We start from the raw sequence: 17,219 nt of genomic DNA, 5'->3' as shown, positions 1-17,219 counted from the left end.
AAAGAAAAAAAAGGTTGGCGGGAATGGTATCAAATTTGAATCTATCTCACAACCATGAGAAGGAGAAGAGAAACAGAAGATAAGCAGGAGACAGAGAGGATAGGATAGGAGAGGAGAGCGACAAGAGCAACAGAGGCATACCTATCACGTGGGGCAAGGAAAAGGTCATAATACGGGTTTTGTCTATTATCTACAGCATATTATTGACAAGTAACTTGCCATACAGGAGGGGTGCGCGTGTTGTTTTGAGTCATTCTTCTCAAAAGGAGCCCGAAGCAACACATCGAGCTGGGACAATAGGAACGATGCCCCGTCAGGGGGCGCAAAAAAAAAAAAAAAAAAAAAAAAAAAAGGGAGGGAGGAACACATTAGCGTCCTAGGCATAGCCTACTCCAGATAATGTTTTTATATAATATTGTGTAGAGCCCCGTTTCACCAACAGTGCTAAGTAACTTTTCCCTGGCAGATGTTGGTTGAACTCTCGAAGACGCAACTACACACAGTCATGGTAAAATGGACTATTTAGTCACAATCGCGAGCAGCTACCAACTGGAGCACACGTTGGGGGTATATAGTCTTGAGTTTCGCTGATCAAAGCATCGAAACTCCCAGTAGAATCTGCAATCTGAGGGAGGTTCACCAGGCAGAAGACACAGCGTAGCAGAAGGGACCTTTTTCAGCTAAGAGAGTTCGGCCCCGGAACTTCCCGTTTATTTCTCCGCTGACAGGATAAGAAATGGCAGTTGAAGGGAGCTCGACTACATATTAACTATGTAGCTAAGGATGGCCGTCCGCTGGATGCTGTCATGGTGGAAGTCTCAATCAACTTTCTCTCGGCAGACCTTCCAGGGACCAGGAACGAGGTGAAGGTTGGAGGTTGGTCAGTTTTTGAGTTTGTCCACCCGGGAGGCGGCGTCCGCCGCTCTTTTGGCCTCCGAACCGGGCATCAGAGTTGCGCCGAGACGGACGGCCCAGCAAAGGCTGACCAGACTCTGAGGCCGGAGCAAGTACGCTGTATTATTAATTGACAGATCCGAGAGAATTGCTTACAAAGAGTCTCTTTCCTGGAGGGTTGTCTTGCCTTGGGAGGGATATATAGTACGTGATTCAGCCGGGCGGTCCATGAGCTGTCGACTGTGAAAGAGTCGGTTCAACAAGTACTCCGTGGCCTACTTAGTTCTTTCTTGTCAGTTGAGTTCAGCGGATCAAGATGCCACCAACTAATGCCGAAAAGGTCCCCAGCGAAGCGCAATCGAGCGTCTTTTTCAACACCCAGGCAACTCTCCGAGAAGAGACCTCTACCACATCGCCATGGCATTTTTTCCAGAAAAAAGGGTCCGTACCGCAGACCACTGCCCCTATCCCACAGATCTCCGTTGAACGACAGCGTGCCGCTGCTCACGACCATGCGCTCAATGTTGGAGCCCTGCTTGAAGAGCAGCGGCAAGGAAAGGAGCCTCTCAAGGCGAAGACTGTCCTGTATCTTGCCTATGGGTCGAACATGAGCTCCAAGACCTTCCGGAACACCCGCAAGATCGTGCCCATATCGCAGCTCAATGTCTGTGTGCCGGATCTCACGCTCACTTTTGATCTGCCGGGAGTCCCGTACTTCGAACCGTGTTTTGCCGCGACCCAGTATCGAGACCCTGTCACCGGCGAACCCAAGTATCCCAATGGCCATTTCACACATCAGGCTGACGGGCGAGACAATGACGAGGCCGATGACGACGAGAGAGGAGCGTTGCTGCGATCCGACGACTCCGCTCTTGACGACACCAACGTCTGGCGCAAACCGCTCGTCGGCGTGGTCTACGAAGTCACGCTTTCGGACTACGCCCGGATCATAGCCACGGAAGGCGGAGGCTCCTCGTACATCGACGTCGTGGTGGACTGCTACCCGTTTCCCGCCGACTTCAATCCCTCTGACCCCGTCCCCAGCCATCCTTCAACGATCCCCTTTCGCGCACACACGCTCCTCGCCCCGGCCCGGGATACCGCCAACGCCTGCGGCAAGACGGGGAGTAACAATGGCAACTCTCATCTCGTCCGTCACCCCACGTATGCCCAGCCTTCTCCACGCTATATGTCCCTCCTCGTCATCGGCGCGAAGGAGCATAACCTGCCGGACTCTTACCGCACATATCTCTCCTCTCTCCACGCATATCGCATCACCTCACGCCGGCAGCGTCTGGGCCAAGTATTGTTGTGTCTGCTCTGGGTGCCGTCATTGCTCCTTGTCATGACTCTTGCTAGGATATTGGCGGATAACAGGGGAAGGGCACCCGGGTGGCTGGCCAAGCTGCAGAGGGGCCTGTTTGGGAGTATCTGGTGGACGTATGATGTGATTTTTAGGAAGGTGTTTGGTGATGGGGAGAGGACTGCTGGAACGTAGTATACAGATGAAAGAGGTGGCTAGATTGAGCACGTTCAAGCTATACGGAGTATGGGAGAGTTGTAAATTTACGGTGGAAAGCCATACCAACCCTTTGTGATACCTACTATAGACTAATTATTTTTTTGTGTACTTTTGCAGCGCTAGACTTGGATAGAGTGTGATACAATATAACTTGCGCCAGAGCTTTTACGGTAGCTTCCAACTAAATACCATATATTCTATTCTTTGCTTTTTACATTGGCGGTGCTGCTTCGCGCCTCCATTGGCGCATTATCACACCTTGCATTTATCACACCAGTCTTTGAGCGGAGAATAATTCTAAGAATCATACCGTCACGCCACTGTTCAAACAGCATCCAGCGCCAGAGAGCTGAGCATGGCAAGCCAAAGACAAAACATGGGAAACAAATGAAACGTAATACATTGGGAGTCAAGACAGGGTAAGATAATCTCAATGACATCAGAGTGAAAACGAGGACAACAAAGATCTTTATAATTACACAGATTCCAAAATCCAACAGTCTACTAAACCCCTCACACATACACATACCTGCTTCCCTCGTTTTCCTTTGGTGTCTAAAACTGGCTAGGAACATGTTTTCTTCAAAAAGGACCTGTGGATATGCTTGAACAAAAGGAGGAGTATACGAAAAACGGAGAACATAACTGTGGTGTCAGTACTCCCTCACGCTTCTCCTCCCCACTGATGTACAGCTGTCTGGTATTTTTTTTCCTTCTTTTTTAATCGATTGTGTTTATCTCTTCTTGCCAACAGGGGGAGAGTAGACGATCTGTCTTGTCTTGATTGGTGCCCACTTGTATCGCTTGACCCAGACGCTGACGGCGAACAAAGCTCCAGCAATCACGAGAGTCTTGATACCCATCTTCTTTCGGTCATCCATCTCGGGTTCGGCGGCCCAGTTGAGGAATTCGGTCACATCCTTTGCCATTTGGGAGGTCGTGGCGGGGGTTCCATCTTCATACTCGACGACACCATCGAAGAGGACACGAGCCATAGCAATACCTGATAAGGTATCATTAGCTTACATTATCAAACAGGCGCGGTATACCACAGATTGAACAGGAAATGCGACGGTTTCGTACCAGTTCCAGGGAAGTAAGGGTTGAAGTTCAATCCCTCTTGGACAGTAGCTCCGGCTGGTGGCTCATCAGGGTATCCAGTAAGCAAGTTGAAGATGTAGTCGCAACCACCGTGTCGGCCCTTGACGATCAAGCTGAGATCCGGGGGCAAGGCACCATTGTTCGCAGCGCGAGCAGCCTCGTCATTCTTGTAGGGTGCAGGGATGTAGTCGGATAGTTTTCCAGGGCGCTTCTCGATCTCGCCCTGGTCGTTGGGCTCGGTATCGTACTCGTTCTCCTCAGCCATGGCCTTCATCTCGTCGACAGTGTGAATGGTGCCGACGAACGCACGCCATGGGACACGGGTGAGCGAGTGGCACTGTGCGCAAACTTCACGGTATACTTGGAAACCACGTCGGAGTCTGCAAAACCATCCCGACGACATCAGCCGAGGATGTTCCAAACGAAAGACCGATGAAGGGGAGGTGAATATACTCACGCGGCATGGTCGAATGTCCGGTAGAACTTGGTATGTTCCCAAGGGTAGGCAGCGGGATGCAAACTGAGTCCGTGTCAGCCGAAACGGGAAAATAAAAAAAATAAAAATTCCATGATATATAATGTATCGGGACCCCTTGTGATCGGTAGTCGCGCTGGCAGGCAAAGCTGAAGGTCACACTCACCCCTCCTCAGCTGGGGTCATAGCAAGCAGTTCGGGTCCATAGAGATGGTAATACCACGCCGCAGCTCCAATTGTGGCAGCGGTGGCAGCGGAAGCGGTCAGAGTCAGGTAGAACGGAGATTCGGAAGCAGCGCTGGCTTTTGAGGATGAGGACCGCTAAGGAGAGAGTTAGCCGACGCCAAAGCACCAGAATGGCATGCCGCGGGATCCTGTGAGCGAGTGAAGGGCCAATGGCACGGCATGGACTGGGACGAACGCACCGTGGTCGTTTGCCGGAAGGATTGTCGTGCGAATGCCTTGGAGGGCACGCTTCGCAAGACCGACCTGGCCAACATTTTGTGTGTGTGTGTATGTGTGTGGGGAGTGAGTGAGAAAGGAGAAGACCCCGCAGCACCGATGAAGAATTGGGCCTGGACGGCGAAGGAGGTGGGAGGGGAGGGGGAGCGTGGAGGTGGATGTGACAGCGAATTCCGCTGAGCGAAGATGTTGTTTGAAAGACTGAATTGAAGTTCTGCTCGTTTTGGGGCGGAAGAAGGAGGCGCTGCGATTGGTGCTTGGCGCGGGTTAACAACATGCCGCCGCTGATTGGCTGGCGGCTCTCGGCAAAACTCGCGACGACGACGACGAGGTGAAAGCGACGAGAGAGAGGGAGTACGGAGTAATGATAACGGAGTAGAGGGATGGCAGTATATGGTTAGGGGGAAAAGATAAGTCTACGGAGTGATAGTAACTGATCCCACAGTAGAGAAATGGGTCGGTGTTGGTGATTGTCTAGTTAACTACATTCCACGACGCTCTGCCGTCTGCTGCCCTTCCTGCGCCGCTTGCCGGATCCGCAGCTGCTCCTCGACTCCCTGCTCCAGCGCATCCACGGCCTCGTCGACGCTGCAGCACGCACCCGTGGTGTACAGGACCAACGACAGGGCTGGGATTTTTCTCAGCGTACGGCCACTCAGCCCCTGCGTCGGATGAGTTTTGGCGCTCTTCATATAAAGCATGGAAATGAAAGAAAGGGTAGGAGGTTGTATATATACATACCACGCTAGCCTCTGCAATGTTCTCAAGGCGCTTTGGGATCGATCGCGAGAACAGGCGGTACCACAGAGCCATCTCGTACCTCGGGATGCCCAGAGCCTCCGCTGGTCGAGTCATGTACTCCAAACCCGGGCCTGGACTCCCTGTATCGCGCTGCACTACCTCGAAGGTTGCCCCTTCGATCAACCCGCATTGACTGAGGTTCTCCAGACAGCTCCGGAATATCTCGTATACCCCTCTCACGGACGGCAACGGGACGAATTGCTTGATGTCCACTCGGTCTAAAAACGCAGAGTCCTATGGTTCCTCCCAAGGTAAGAATCTGGCTCACAGAGCTTTGGGGGGTTGCGAAAGTTCTCACCAGGGCGTTGATGAGATTGCTGGTACAGAGCACGAGGACGTTCGGATGCTGCCTCAGCCGATCTAGTGCGGTAAGCAGGGAATTTACGGCGCGCATCGCGTCTGGCGGGTCGTTTCCCTTGAGAGATTGCTCCCTGTTGGCCGTTATCGTCTCTACTTCATCGATGAAAACGCACATCAGGGTTTCTGGCTCCTCCTTGAGAAGCGTCTCAACATTTTCGAACATCTTTGCGACGAGCTTGCCGCTCTCGCTGAAGTACTTGCTGCTCAGCGAGATTGCATTGATTTCCACAAGCCTGCTTTGTGGAAACTGTTTTCCCAGGCGGATGGCTAGTTTTTGCGCCAGTGCTCGGCTGATCCATTGTTAGCCGGGAGATATAGCCGTACAGACACCACGGGTCGATATCCCACACTTGCCATAAACTTGTTTTCCCGGTTCCCGGAGGCCCATAGAGGAGGATTAGTCGATTCCAGTTGATTGTCCATGTGTTGAGTTTCCGCCACGGCAAAGAAACTAGGCTATTAGTTCATGATAGCCGCGAGGAATGATACGGGACACGTACTCATCCGACCTGCTACTCGGAGGAGATTTGAGTGTATTGGAACGTCAAAGAGGAGCCTGGGGAGCCGGTTAACCACTTCAAGTCTCACAGATTCCATTCGCGTCAACGTACGATTCCCAGAGCCCGTCCAGTTCTTCGTTTGGCAAGGAAATGATGCGGGCCTGGAGTGCCTCCTCGTCCGATGCCGGGTCTGTGGCTCCCTGCGTTTGGGACGACGACTCGAGGCATGAGGGTTGAAGCTGGTATGCCTGGACATCGAGATTCACCTCGGACAGATGGTACCCTCCGCCTTCCTTGATCAGACCCGTACATTCGACTACTCTCACTGCTTCGAGATATTCCACGTAGGCGCTGTTGAAACTATCTACTTTCTAGTTAGGGTTTCTGGGGCATCTTTCATAGCGAGAGCAAAGTTTTATACCGAATGAGATGATTTCTTGGCCTAATGACAGGACGGCGAAGTTCTCGATTAGCCATGCTCTCATTTCATCGCGAATCTGGCTGCCTCTGTTAGATCTACCTCAGGACGTCAAGGACCAAGCTGCTCACGATGTCCGTTCGAACAATAACATGGTCCGCCGCTGCTTTGACCCGAACCTCGACGTGAAGAACGGAATTACGACTCTGTTCGGATGGCAAACATGCTTCCATGATCGGGTTTGTTTTCATGCGTCGATAGCATGAGGTTAAAAAGGCGAGAAGAAGGGCATGGAGAGGGGTAGATCTCAGCTCAGTTCATTCAACACAAGATTACCCAGGTGACCGTCACGACCAGCGTCGATTGCTGATATGCATTCGGATTACATCCCATGACTTTAATCCATATTTAAACATTTGTCTTACTTCAGTCTACAAGTCGCTAGACAGAATCCTAGTTACATATTGTGACAAGCACTCTACGGAGTAGAGGTCTCAGTAGTCATTATAACCGTTAGGGTAGTTAGTTATTCCCTATCCCAGTGCAGCTAGATGAAGTATCTCCCAACGTGATGAATTGGATGATACAAAGTTTCTTCTTGAACGTTGGATTTCAAAGCCGCGCCGCTAATTCGGTTGCATGGCTGATTCATGGCGTCTGTCAAAGGACCTTCCTGTTCGCCAAAACTTTCCCCCTTGCTGCGCACACCACACTAACTTCCCCAGGAGCTTCGAACCCTGGGCCACCAGTTACGGATCACCATAACACCTCCATAACTACAGCTTTTGATCCGACCAAGGGAGAACAGTCATTTGGTTAGCGAATCGTCCCAATAAGAGGACGAATTACTTGGAATTCGTCGTAAACGACATGCGTTGCGTCTGATCAAATAACGAAATCGCAGCGGGGCCTGCCTGAATAGATCGATCCATGATGACCTCACCGCGTTGTTATAAGCCGTCTTCCATAAAGCCTGATCTGCTTCTCGTCCGTGACATCCCATCCCAGCACGATGGCGTCGCGCCCCAGGTCTCAGGGGCCCTCGAAAACCCCCCGGAGAGACGTTTTGGCGTCCCTGAAGCTGGCACATATTGAAATTTTGAAGCCCATCTTACCGGCAGGTAGCCAGCTCCTCCTCCTCATCTATGGGTAATCTAGGCAGAATGACCGCCGCTAACTTGTTAAAAGAATTGATGGATACCATCCTAGACTATCTTGCTCCGACCGATCTGATCCGAGTAGCGAGGACGTCAAGACGCATGCAGGAGATGGTCTATGATGATACGAGATGGGTCCGATTACTCAAACAGATGGGCTGCTGGAATGAAGTAGAAGCCAGAAAACACGCCGAGGAGGATAACCCGCAGGCTAATGGACGACCCAGAAGTTCGATCATCAAAGGCCAGACGGCAAAGTACGGCCGAGTACCTTCCATAACCATAGATTCAAAGCCTCCCGATACTTTTGGTGGTGACTCCAATGGTTTTGATGCTGTCCAGTTTACTGTCCCAGCGCGGATCGAACAGAAACCGAAGGCCGATGCTCTGAACATACTGACTTCAGTGAGATCTGTACGGGGAAAAGCTAGGGAAGAATACGGCAAAGTCCATGCTGTCCTCTTCCCCTTCTACAAAGATATCATTAAATCCCAAGAAACTACCGACTGTCTTGTGTTCAAAACATACCACGAGCCCGAGCAACAGGCGCAATTGTTATCCCAACTGATATCGTTTGCCAAGAGTGACAGAGCAGTTGGCTGGGAAGAGCGAAACCGGCAACTTTCTAATGTGGTGGCCGATTTTGAAACAGCTGCGCTCCGCGAATTTAGAAATGGTTATGAGACCGGAGATGTTGACGGGCTGATGCAGAGATACGCCCACGTGTTGGTGACGCTTAATGGCGGTCATGCCGCTATCGAGCTCTTTATCCATCACAACAATATCATGACACAAAAGCCCGATTTTGGAAACCCAATGGACTGCCTCAAGACAAGTGCTGTCTCCTTAGAGCATACTCAAGCTTTCCTTACTCGCCTCCGGGTGGCGGTGAATGAGGAAATATCTATCATAGATCGATGCTTTTCGAATTGTTCTGGAATAACCACGCCATTCTTAGCGAAGGTCAGCAAAGGTATCTTATCTCCCTATTTTAGCGCGCTGTTTGATGAGGTTCATGCCCGGAATCCAAATTCTTACCTCCAAGCTGTTTCTGGGACTTATGTGCAATCTCGGAATTTCGTCCGTGGTTTAAATAAAATTAAAGATCCCGCGGAAGATTTCGATGAAGCTACTAATAAGATGGTCATGGAAATTTTCGAGCCGCATGTTGAATTATACCTCGCGGAGGAGCTGGATTTATTTCGAAAACATTCGGAAGATATCGTTTCCGACTGGGATAGACAACTGTCTGAACAGGCCGCGTCGACCGAGTCATTCTACATGTCAAATATCAACAGACAGGCGGATAAAAAAGACTTTCTAACGTCATTTAAAAAGGTCCTCATGGCTCCCGTGAACATATTCCCAGGATTTTCGAAGTCCGGCACGGAAAAAGCGGATAATCTCAACAAGTCAACGGAGAGCCTTGGATCTATGGTAACCTCTCATTCCAATAGGTCTTCTACAATTGTCGTTCCAGTCACAATCCCACAGGCACCCACTGAAGCTCCTACAACCGAGTTGGCCGCGAAAGCCGCCATTATGAACGCGAAACTGGAGGGTATCCGAACACTATTCAGTATCGAAGTAGCCCTTAATCTGGTACATGCGGCAAAATCCAGCCTTGAAAGGGCATCCCAGTTCGTTAAAATACAGGGGGAACTGGGAAAGGCGGCACGAAGTCAATGCGAAGCGATATTTGTGTCTCTGCTACAAATACTCGGTCATCAGCACGTCATAGCTGGCTTTGACAAAGCCGTTGGCCACCTCTCTGCTTATGATCCTAGACAACATAATGCGAAGGAGAAAACAGGGGTTGAGCCGCTCGTCACATTTCTCGAGCTTGTCAACGTTGGTGACTTGATTTTGCAAATGGTGGATGTCTTCTACGAGCAAGAGTTGGTTGGAGCGAGGTTGACCGATCGAAATGACTTCCTTAACCCGGCAGTCAAGGAAAAGAAGCGTTTTGAACAGCTCCTCGACGAGCGTGTTGCCGCCGGTCTGAATAAAGGAATTAATGCTCTCATGGACGAAGTGGAATATATACTTGCGACCAAGCAAACAGCGTTGGATTTTAATCCCGAATCGGCTGATCCTAACAGTCAAACCGTTGATATTGGCCCCAGCGATGCTGCGAAATCTATCGTTCAAATAGTCTCTTCTCACACGCAAATGTTAGTTGGCAGTACGGACAAGAGCATGCTGGATGTATTTAACCAAGAAGTTGGGCTTCGCCTTTTCGGGGCGTTATGCAAGCATCTTAAACGTCAGCGAATTAGCGTGATGGGTTCTATCAGGCTAATCAGGTGAGGCTCAATCACAATTCTTCTGAAGATAGATCTTCGGCTACTTCTAACAGGGGAAATAGTGATATGAACCACTACTTCACATTTATCCAGTCCATGAAAAACGACGAATTACTGCTTTACTTTACAGCCCTGAGAGAACTCTCGCAGGTATACTTGATCGATCCTTCGGACTCGAAAGAAATGGCTACCATCATAGCAGATGTAGACCGATTCAAAGGCATTCTACGTGCAGAGGAAGTATACGAGTTTGCCGAGAGAAGGGCAGATTGGTATCAGGTGAAAAGGGACGTTGAAAGGGCTATGTTTGGCATTGGATGCATAGTAATGTAACCAGTTGTTTAGGCACAGTTTGATTCCTATTTCCAACCTCCATACCGTCGGCGACCGGAAGCACAACTGCAGTGGTGTAGGGGGTTCGTTATCCTCAACATGTAGCCCTGCTTAAACCCATATGATGTGACTGTTGCATGGGTTATAATAAAAGGCGGGCGATACTAGTAATTGAGGATTTCTTGTATGTATGTACATACATATATACATAGCCATCTATCCTACTCGTACAGCGTCACATCTTTTTAAAGGGTTAGTGGGCAGCATTATCTGAGACAGGTCCTTGAAAAGACTTGCCCTGTTCTCGCCAGGAACCCCCAAAAAATTTGAAGCATTTTCTACTCTTTTTTTTTTTTTCCAATGTAATCCCATAACGAAATCCCAACACGGGGGACCCTCGCTTATCATGTAGGGCGGTGAAGGGCTTGATCTGTTTGCTCTGAAGTATCTCCACAAAGGCGGTTACAGAGTAACTACTTGGTAGCTTGTGAGGTCCCCAGTAGTTAAGTTAACTTAGTGATTTATGTAAGCCCAACTGGTCAACGAATTAACAAAACCAGTTGTCTCCCTAATTACGTCGTTGACAGTTCCCTTGCGGTGGCAACAAGGGGGAACTGTAAATGACTTGTTCACTGCGAGATGCAAAAATTTATAAGGTTACAAATTCTAGTCTTGTTATTCAGGCACTAACAATGAGCGCGACTCTTCATCTTGTCTGCTCTCTGTGATCTCTTTGGAATCATTTGATTCCCAAACTACCATCGGCGAGTGTAAACGGCATGGGCCTCGTATTTATATTCTCCCTAGTGCAGTTGATCTGGACGGTTATATCCGAACCTACATCGCCGCAGTTTTCCTCCGACGAAGTGTTCAAGACTTCAATCCTCAATGCTACCAATTCACTCAGACGTCAGCACGACGCCAACCCCCTGACCTGGAACAATACGCTCGCAGAAACTGCCCATGACTGGGGGGAACAATGCCGGTTGAGGCACTCGGTACGAAATTATAAATTCCCAATTTGCATAGGCCTGGTATTCTAACACTGTTCCTTAGTTTTCGCCGTCTGGCGAGAATCTGGCCGCCGGGTATCCTAACATCACCTCTGTCATGACCGCCTGGGCTCAGGGACGGGAAAAGGTTTCCTTTAACAACCCTAAATACAATGAAGAAACGTCCCAATTTACACAATTGGTGTGGAAAAGCACAAAGTCCGTTGGCTGCGGCCGGCATAATTGCGGCTCGGCGGGCATGCACCCGGAGGGCCATCATTCTGAGAAAAAGGCCCTCGGGTGGTATGTTGTGTGTGAGTACTATCCGCCCGGAAATATTATTGGAGGCAATCAGTTTCGGGAAAATGTTCAGAGAGGGCAGTATATAGAGCAGGGTGGCGCTATTCGGACCAAGGATTATGGTTATCGGGCTTGGAGCATTGTTGTCACAGTTGCAGCGTTTTCCATTGGAGTTCTAGGAATGGCGTAATTAGAACGTCTCGAGTTTTCAGCACTGGATCTATCAATTCATAGAAAGTGTCGATACCAACGATTATATTCATTTCGCGGTAGTAATATATCCGAGGCGTTGAGGAGATACATAATCCAAAAAACAGGTATTTTGCAACTGTATATATCAGTGTCGCCATATCCTAACAGCCTTATCCCTTCCACCGCTTCCAACCTTCTCCCCATCAGGGCTCCAGTCAACGGCGTAAACTTCGTCCTGATGACCTGGTAAATCCATCGCTAATTTGCCTGTTCGCACGTCCCACACCTTAAGCGTCGTGTCCTTGGAGGACGATACAAGGAGACGGGAGTCAGCTGAAAAGCAACATTGGTATACTGCTCCTACATGTCCGCGGAGGGATGTCATGAACCTGGATGACATCCGTCAGAATCAGACACAATGTCATGGATAAAAAGAGTACCTACTTTCCATCTCGGGCGTTCCATAACTTCACGTGGTTGTCAAAGCTAGCAGACGCTATGTACGCACCATCAGGAGAAAAGGTTACATGATTGACCTCTTTCTGATGGCCTAGCATTCGGGAAATCGGCTTATTTGAAGAAGCAGGATCCCACAAGAACATTGTGAAATCATCACTTGCTGATACCAGTCGCTCAGTAAGCTTGCCATTTATCGTCGCCGCTTTCTCAAACCGGCGTTTTGCTAATGCAATCCTATCGGTATCAGAATCTGGAACTGGAGTATTATGCTCATAAAAGGACGTGCGGAGGAAAAAGTCGGTAGATAAAGCCAGGTGGTTCACCCGGTGGGTGTGTGATGATAGGGTTTGTATTAAACTGCCATCTTTTGGGTTCCATATCTTGATAGTCTTGTCATGTGAAGAGGTGTATATGCGCGCCGTCCCACCCCATCTAACACATGAGACAGAGCCTTTGTGTCCAGTTAGTACGTTTTCAATGCGTTTCGACACAACGTCCCATATCCGCACAGTTGAATCCTTGGATGCAGAAGCTAATCTCGGTCTTCCAGGGTCCTGTAAGTGGTAAGGTTCCCATGCTAAACTCATGATCCATTTCGTATGACCTTTCAAAGGGGCACCAAGGGCCTGGCCCGTTTTTGGATCCCATAATCGAACGGTGTTATCCATACTCCCAGTTGCGAGAATTTTATCATTGGGAGACCAGCTAACCGCAAGGACCCAGCTTGAGTGGCCTTTTAAAGTGTGGATAGGCGTTCCTGTATCGCAGTCCCAAATTCGAGCGGTGGAATCACCGCTCCCCGTAGCCATGCGCGACGAGGACGCGGGAGAAAATGCTGTGGCTAATATCGCTTCACCATGTCCTGATATTGAGGCAGAGCATCGAGACACGGCTTTAACCCGGAAAACGGCCTGCGGGGTGTACTGTAGGTGGATGATATCTTCGGGGGTCTTTAGGCCGGGTTTCAGAAGGGACTGATAAATACCCGACAATATATCTATAGCATCTTCCTTCTCGCCGTCGGGCTTGTATGAAAAACGATATGGCACCCTTTCATGGTCCTCCTGGAGAGCTCAGGTCAGCTAAGGATCCAGTTCATTCGCAGGGCAGATAGGCGCAAGCGTACCTACATTTCCTTGTAACGTGTTGAGTAAAATTTCAAGATTTCTAACAGTTGCATCAGCGACAGGAACAGCGACAGCCGGGCCCGAAGCTTTTCCAGTGCCCTGGTCGAAGAACTGCACTCGGATATTCCCAAGGTTGTCAGGAATTGTCTGGATTTCTTGCTGTTGTTTCGACTTTTCTGAATCCTCCAGCCGCTGGCGCTTGCTAGGGGGTGGCACCAAGGTTGCCATTTTTGAATATCCCGAAGGCGAGCTAGCAGCACTTGCGGGTAATACGGTGCTAATGGGCTTGATCGCGTGCAACAACGGGGCCGCAGCGATGAAAGCTCAAATTCGTCGCAAAATAACTAGCCATCAGAGCTAGTCCAGGATTGGTAAAGCGTGATAGGAAGAGTTCAAGATAAGATAAGATCGAGCATATATCGACATCCACCCCAGCCAGCGACGGAACAGCCAGCCTTACTGCTCCTTAACACCAACCTCCTCCTCGCAGCGTGGGAGTCGAGGTTGAGTTAGGGAATCGACGTACTGGCTAGCATTGAAGAAAGCTTCTGGGTGACTAGTTAACTTGGTATTTATCGTCATGTCGTCAACAGTCTTCTCTTCTAAAACCTCAACCGGATGGGCGCCCGACAACCGACCAACGACGCGCCATACAGCTACTAGTGGACGGCCAAGGACAGGAAGACCAACGACTACTGCTACAAGTGTTACTGTCCAGGATATCATCTGTGCAATTAGTGAATCACGGGGAGTATGCCCTACAGTTGGCCTTGCATTCGTTAATCTTTCCACATCGGAGGCTGTGCTATGCCAAATATGTGACAGCCAAACTTATGCGCGGACAATCCAGAAATTGGCCGTGCTGGAACCCACGGAAATTCTGTTTATGAAGACTGCTCAAACACCAAAGTCAAAGCTCTATGCGATTGTGGAGGAGAATCTCCCCCAGCGCACCATAACAGCAATTGACCGACGGTATTGGGCAGAAAAGACGGGCCATGAATACGTTGACCAGTTAGCGTTCAAGGACGATCTTGAATCGATTAAACTATCTCTGGAGGGGAATTATTTTGCCTCTTGCTGTCTCGCAGCTGTACGTTGCGTGGTCTTTTCACGGCTTGATGGCCCAAGGATTTACTAACGCCCCATGGAAGGTTCTCACGTATATTGAACTTGAGCTCTCTAAATCTTTCGCATCACATTCGCTTCGCATTAAATATGAGCCTTCAGATGGGTCCATGATGATTGATCTCTCCACTATCATTTCGTTGGAGCTAATCCAAAACCTCCAGCGTGCCAAGTCAAAGGACTGCCTCTTTGGGGTCCTAAATGAGACCCTTACTCCAATGGGCGCACGATTACTTCGCAGTAATGTCTTGCAGCCATCTACAGAACCAACTAAGCTACTAGGGAGGTATGATGCCGTAGAGGAGCTTGCAACAAGGGAAGATATGTTTCACGGCGTTCGAGAAGGTTTGTCGATTATAATCCTGCTCAATACTTATTAGCTGAAAAAGCGTTATAGCCCTTAAGTCATTTGTGGACTCGGACAAAATTTTAACTGCCGTACGCTTTGTCGTTCATACTTTCTCTCCCTCCCCCTCTCTCTCTCCCCCCCCCCCTTTTCTCTTTTCTTTTCTTTTCTTCCCGCAACTCTTGCTAACAGGCTGGTTAGTTAACACTTGTACCAACTAGAATCACCTTCGAGCACGCAGAGCAGTCAATTAACAATATGATCATGCTTAAAACATACGTATCTTCAATAAAACCCGTATATGAATCCCTAACCGGTTCTAAAAGTGACCTCCTCGTGGCAATTCGAAATGTAGCCGGATTATATTTACTCGAAAGGTAGAATATGATGCTGATCCCTGATTAGCTCTGCGATCCCTCACAATATGAAGTTATCGAGTCGCTCCTCGATTCAACGTTGAATGCAGATGTGTCGTATCAATCTCGGCCGCTTGACTTGCGAAATCAGCGAACCTATGCCGTCAAGGTACCACACAGAACGTCCGTACAGCTGCAGGTGTGTGCTAATATTATAGGCCGGGGTGAATAGCTTGCTGGATGTTGCAAGGCAAACCTACAAAGAGGCAAATACCGATGTAAATGAGCTTGCATCTCATCTTACGGGTATGATGGCCTTTTTTTACTCTTCAACTCTTATTTCATTCTCTTATAATTAGCGTTCACTTCTAATATGACCAGAGGCTCACAATCTCTCTCTCGATTTACGATTCGAAACTGCTCGCCAATACTACTTTCGGCTCCCAGTGTCTGATTTGGAAGAGAAACAATTGCCCGGCGTTTTTATCAACGTCTTTCGGAAGAGGTCCTATCTAGAATTTCAAACTCTAGATCTTGTGAAATTAAACCAGAAAATCACCGACTCCCATAATGAGGTTATCGCTATGAGTGATAAGAGCGTCCAAGAACTTATCGAAGATGTTAGATCTGAAATATCCGTCTTATTCCGCATCAGTGAAGGCCTTGCGATGCTAGACATGCTATCAACATTCGCGCGGCTTGTGGTAGTTCATGATTATGTTCGTCCTGAACTAACGGATACCCTTGCAATTAAGGCCGGAAGACATCCAATCCGGGAAAAAATACATTCGAACAAATTCATTCCTAATGATGCTTATGCTACACAGCAATCACGATTTCAAATTGTTACCGGGTGCAACATGAGCGGTAAAAGCACATATATACGCTCGATCGCCCTCATGTCTGTGATGGCTCAAATTGGCTGCTTCGTGCCTGCACAGTATGCTTCTTTTCCCATAGTTACTCAGCTTTTTGCACGTATTTCTGCTGATGACAACACTGAAGCCAATATCTCCACTTTTTCTGCTGAGATGAGAGAGATGGCTTTCATTCTTCGTAACATTGGACCCAGAAGCATGGCTATCGTCGACGAACTCGGCCGTGGCACTAGTACAGTCGATGGCCTCTCTATTGCCATTGCGATATCTGAAGCGCTCGTGGATAGTCATGCTCTTGTTTGGTTTGCGACCCACTTTACCGATTTGGCTCGAATCATGGCCCATAGAAACGGGGTCATCAATTTGCACTTGGCCGTGGAGATGTCTGCACCAACGTCGAAAATGACGATGTTGTACAAGATTGCTGACGGCTACGTCAAGGAAAAGCACTATGGTCTTTCGCTTGCAAAGCTCATGCCCTTCCCCGCCAAAATCTTACAAACTGCGCAAACCGTGTCAGAGGAGCTGAGTTTAAGGGCAACAAAGAGACATAATAATCCAAAGGCGATTGCAATAGCCAAACGGAGACAGCTTCTACTTGCACTGCGTGAACAACTCCTTCAAGCAAGGGATGGAGTAATGGAGGGAGAAGAATTGAGAAAATGGCTTAAGAAATTGCAGGACGACTTTACTTTGCGAATGGCAGCGCTTGACGCAGAAATTGCTCTGGTTATGGACGAAGAAGTAAACGAAGATAGTGTTGGGCAAACAGGACTGCAGGATACTCCCATGCTTGATGATGACAAAAATAGCTCAACTATAGATTCTGATGAAATGACGGATGTCACCAGTCCGATCATGCCTAACAAGGCATTTTCCTGACGCGGGATTGTTTCTGGTGAGGCTGGAAATCAGGGCGAAGGAACTGAGCCCGAACATGAGTATTGCTGCCATGGCTTGTGTCTCAACACTATTTGCTACCGTATGTATGTACAGTACATACATAATCCCCCTCCGCAGTTTATAAAGTAGCATTTATTCAGGTATCCCGAAAAAACGAATTAGGGACCTTTAGCACTTTATAGGTGATACCTCACTCGATCGTGGAGTAT

At 48.9% G+C, this 17,219-nt stretch overlaps 7 protein-coding genes across 7 annotated transcripts; 4 read left to right on the top strand and 3 right to left on the bottom strand.

The window, feature by feature from the left end:
• The first annotated feature begins 1,022 nt into the window (after positions 1–1,022).
• D8B26_007077 (uncharacterized protein) lies at positions 1,023–2,506 on the top strand. The gene is made up of 2 exons (XM_003071934.2): positions 1,023–1,098; positions 1,192–2,506. Exon 2 carries the CDS (start codon positions 1,211–1,213, stop codon positions 2,390–2,392), a length of 1,182 nt encoding a protein of 393 aa, XP_003071980.2. The 5' UTR covers positions 1,023–1,098; positions 1,192–1,210; the 3' UTR covers positions 2,393–2,506.
• A 287-nt stretch (positions 2,507–2,793) lies between these two features.
• CYT1 (cytochrome c1) lies at positions 2,794–4,638 on the bottom strand. Its single transcript, XM_003071933.2, has 5 exons — positions 4,418–4,638; positions 4,159–4,313; positions 3,975–4,037; positions 3,500–3,897; positions 2,794–3,419 (listed from the first exon to the last, which is right to left on the bottom strand). The coding sequence occupies exons 1-5, from the start codon at positions 4,490–4,492 to the stop codon at positions 3,151–3,153; spliced, it is 960 nt and encodes a 319-aa protein (XP_003071979.1). The 5' UTR covers positions 4,493–4,638; the 3' UTR covers positions 2,794–3,150.
• A 298-nt stretch (positions 4,639–4,936) lies between these two features.
• TRIP13 (Pachytene checkpoint protein 2) lies at positions 4,937–6,784 on the bottom strand (the record flags this gene model as incomplete). The annotated part of the gene is made up of 7 exons (XM_066125408.1): positions 4,937–5,116; positions 5,196–5,489; positions 5,554–5,905; positions 5,964–6,066; positions 6,116–6,171; positions 6,227–6,466; positions 6,636–6,784. 7 exons carry the CDS (start codon positions 6,782–6,784, stop codon positions 4,937–4,939), a joined length of 1,374 nt encoding a protein of 457 aa, XP_065981490.1.
• Positions 6,785–7,545: 761 nt separating this feature from the next.
• Positions 7,546–10,730, top strand: RCY1 (F-box protein: endocytic membrane traffic, recycling ReCYcling 1; the record flags this gene model as incomplete). Its single annotated transcript, XM_003071931.2, has 3 exons — positions 7,546–7,654; positions 7,722–9,996; positions 10,059–10,730. The coding sequence occupies 3 exons, from the start codon at positions 7,546–7,548 to the stop codon at positions 10,327–10,329; spliced, it is 2,655 nt and encodes an 884-aa protein (XP_003071977.2). The 3' UTR covers positions 10,330–10,730.
• Positions 10,731–11,049: 319 nt separating this feature from the next.
• Positions 11,050–12,186, top strand: D8B26_007073 (uncharacterized protein). Its single transcript, XM_003071930.2, has 2 exons — positions 11,050–11,327; positions 11,386–12,186. Exons 1-2 carry the CDS (start codon positions 11,109–11,111, stop codon positions 11,809–11,811), a joined length of 645 nt encoding a protein of 214 aa, XP_003071976.2. The 5' UTR covers positions 11,050–11,108; the 3' UTR covers positions 11,812–12,186.
• On the bottom strand, positions 11,959–13,627 carry D8B26_007072 (uncharacterized protein; the record flags this gene model as incomplete). The annotated part of the gene is made up of 3 exons (XM_003071929.2): positions 11,959–12,202; positions 12,258–13,336; positions 13,403–13,627. The coding sequence occupies 3 exons, from the start codon at positions 13,625–13,627 to the stop codon at positions 11,959–11,961; spliced, it is 1,548 nt and encodes a 515-aa protein (XP_003071975.2).
• A 258-nt stretch (positions 13,628–13,885) lies between these two features.
• On the top strand, positions 13,886–16,989 carry MSH4 (MutS protein msh4; the record flags this gene model as incomplete). Its single annotated transcript, XM_066125407.1, has 7 exons — positions 13,886–14,492; positions 14,554–14,872; positions 14,925–14,965; positions 15,075–15,224; positions 15,279–15,398; positions 15,448–15,535; positions 15,611–16,989. The coding sequence occupies exons 1-7, from the start codon at positions 13,980–13,982 to the stop codon at positions 16,987–16,989; spliced, it is 2,610 nt and encodes an 869-aa protein (XP_065981489.1). The 5' UTR covers positions 13,886–13,979.
• Between the last annotated feature and the right edge of the window lie 230 nt (positions 16,990–17,219).

Source organism: Coccidioides posadasii, chromosome 4 (assembly GCF_018416015.2).
Source record: "Coccidioides posadasii str. Silveira chromosome 4, complete sequence".
In the NCBI taxonomy this organism is placed as follows: Eukaryota; Fungi; Ascomycota; class Eurotiomycetes; order Onygenales; family Onygenaceae; genus Coccidioides; species Coccidioides posadasii.
The sequence above is the reverse complement of the archived record's forward strand: the minus strand, read 5'-3'. Positions and strand labels throughout refer to the sequence as shown.

Coding starts and splice junctions, on each gene's coding strand:
- D8B26_007077 (XM_003071934.2), top strand. CDS start 1,211: ATGCCACCAACTAATGCCGAAAAGGTCCCCAGCGAAGCGCAATCGAGC.
- CYT1 (XM_003071933.2), bottom strand. CDS start 4,492: ATGTTGGCCAGGTCGGTCTTGCGAAGCGTGCCCTCCAAGGCATTCGCA. Junction 4,314..4,417: donor CCTTCCGGCAAACGACCACG/GTGCGTTCGTCC, acceptor CTCTCTCCTTAG/CGGTCCTCATCCTCAAAAGC. Junction 3,898..3,974: donor CGGACATTCGACCATGCCGC/GTGAGTATATTC, acceptor ATGGTTTTGCAG/ACTCCGACGTGGTTTCCAAG.
- D8B26_007073 (XM_003071930.2), top strand. CDS start 11,109: ATGGGCCTCGTATTTATATTCTCCCTAGTGCAGTTGATCTGGACGGTT. Junction 11,328..11,385: donor AATGCCGGTTGAGGCACTCG/GTACGAAATTAT, acceptor ACTGTTCCTTAG/TTTTCGCCGTCTGGCGAGAA.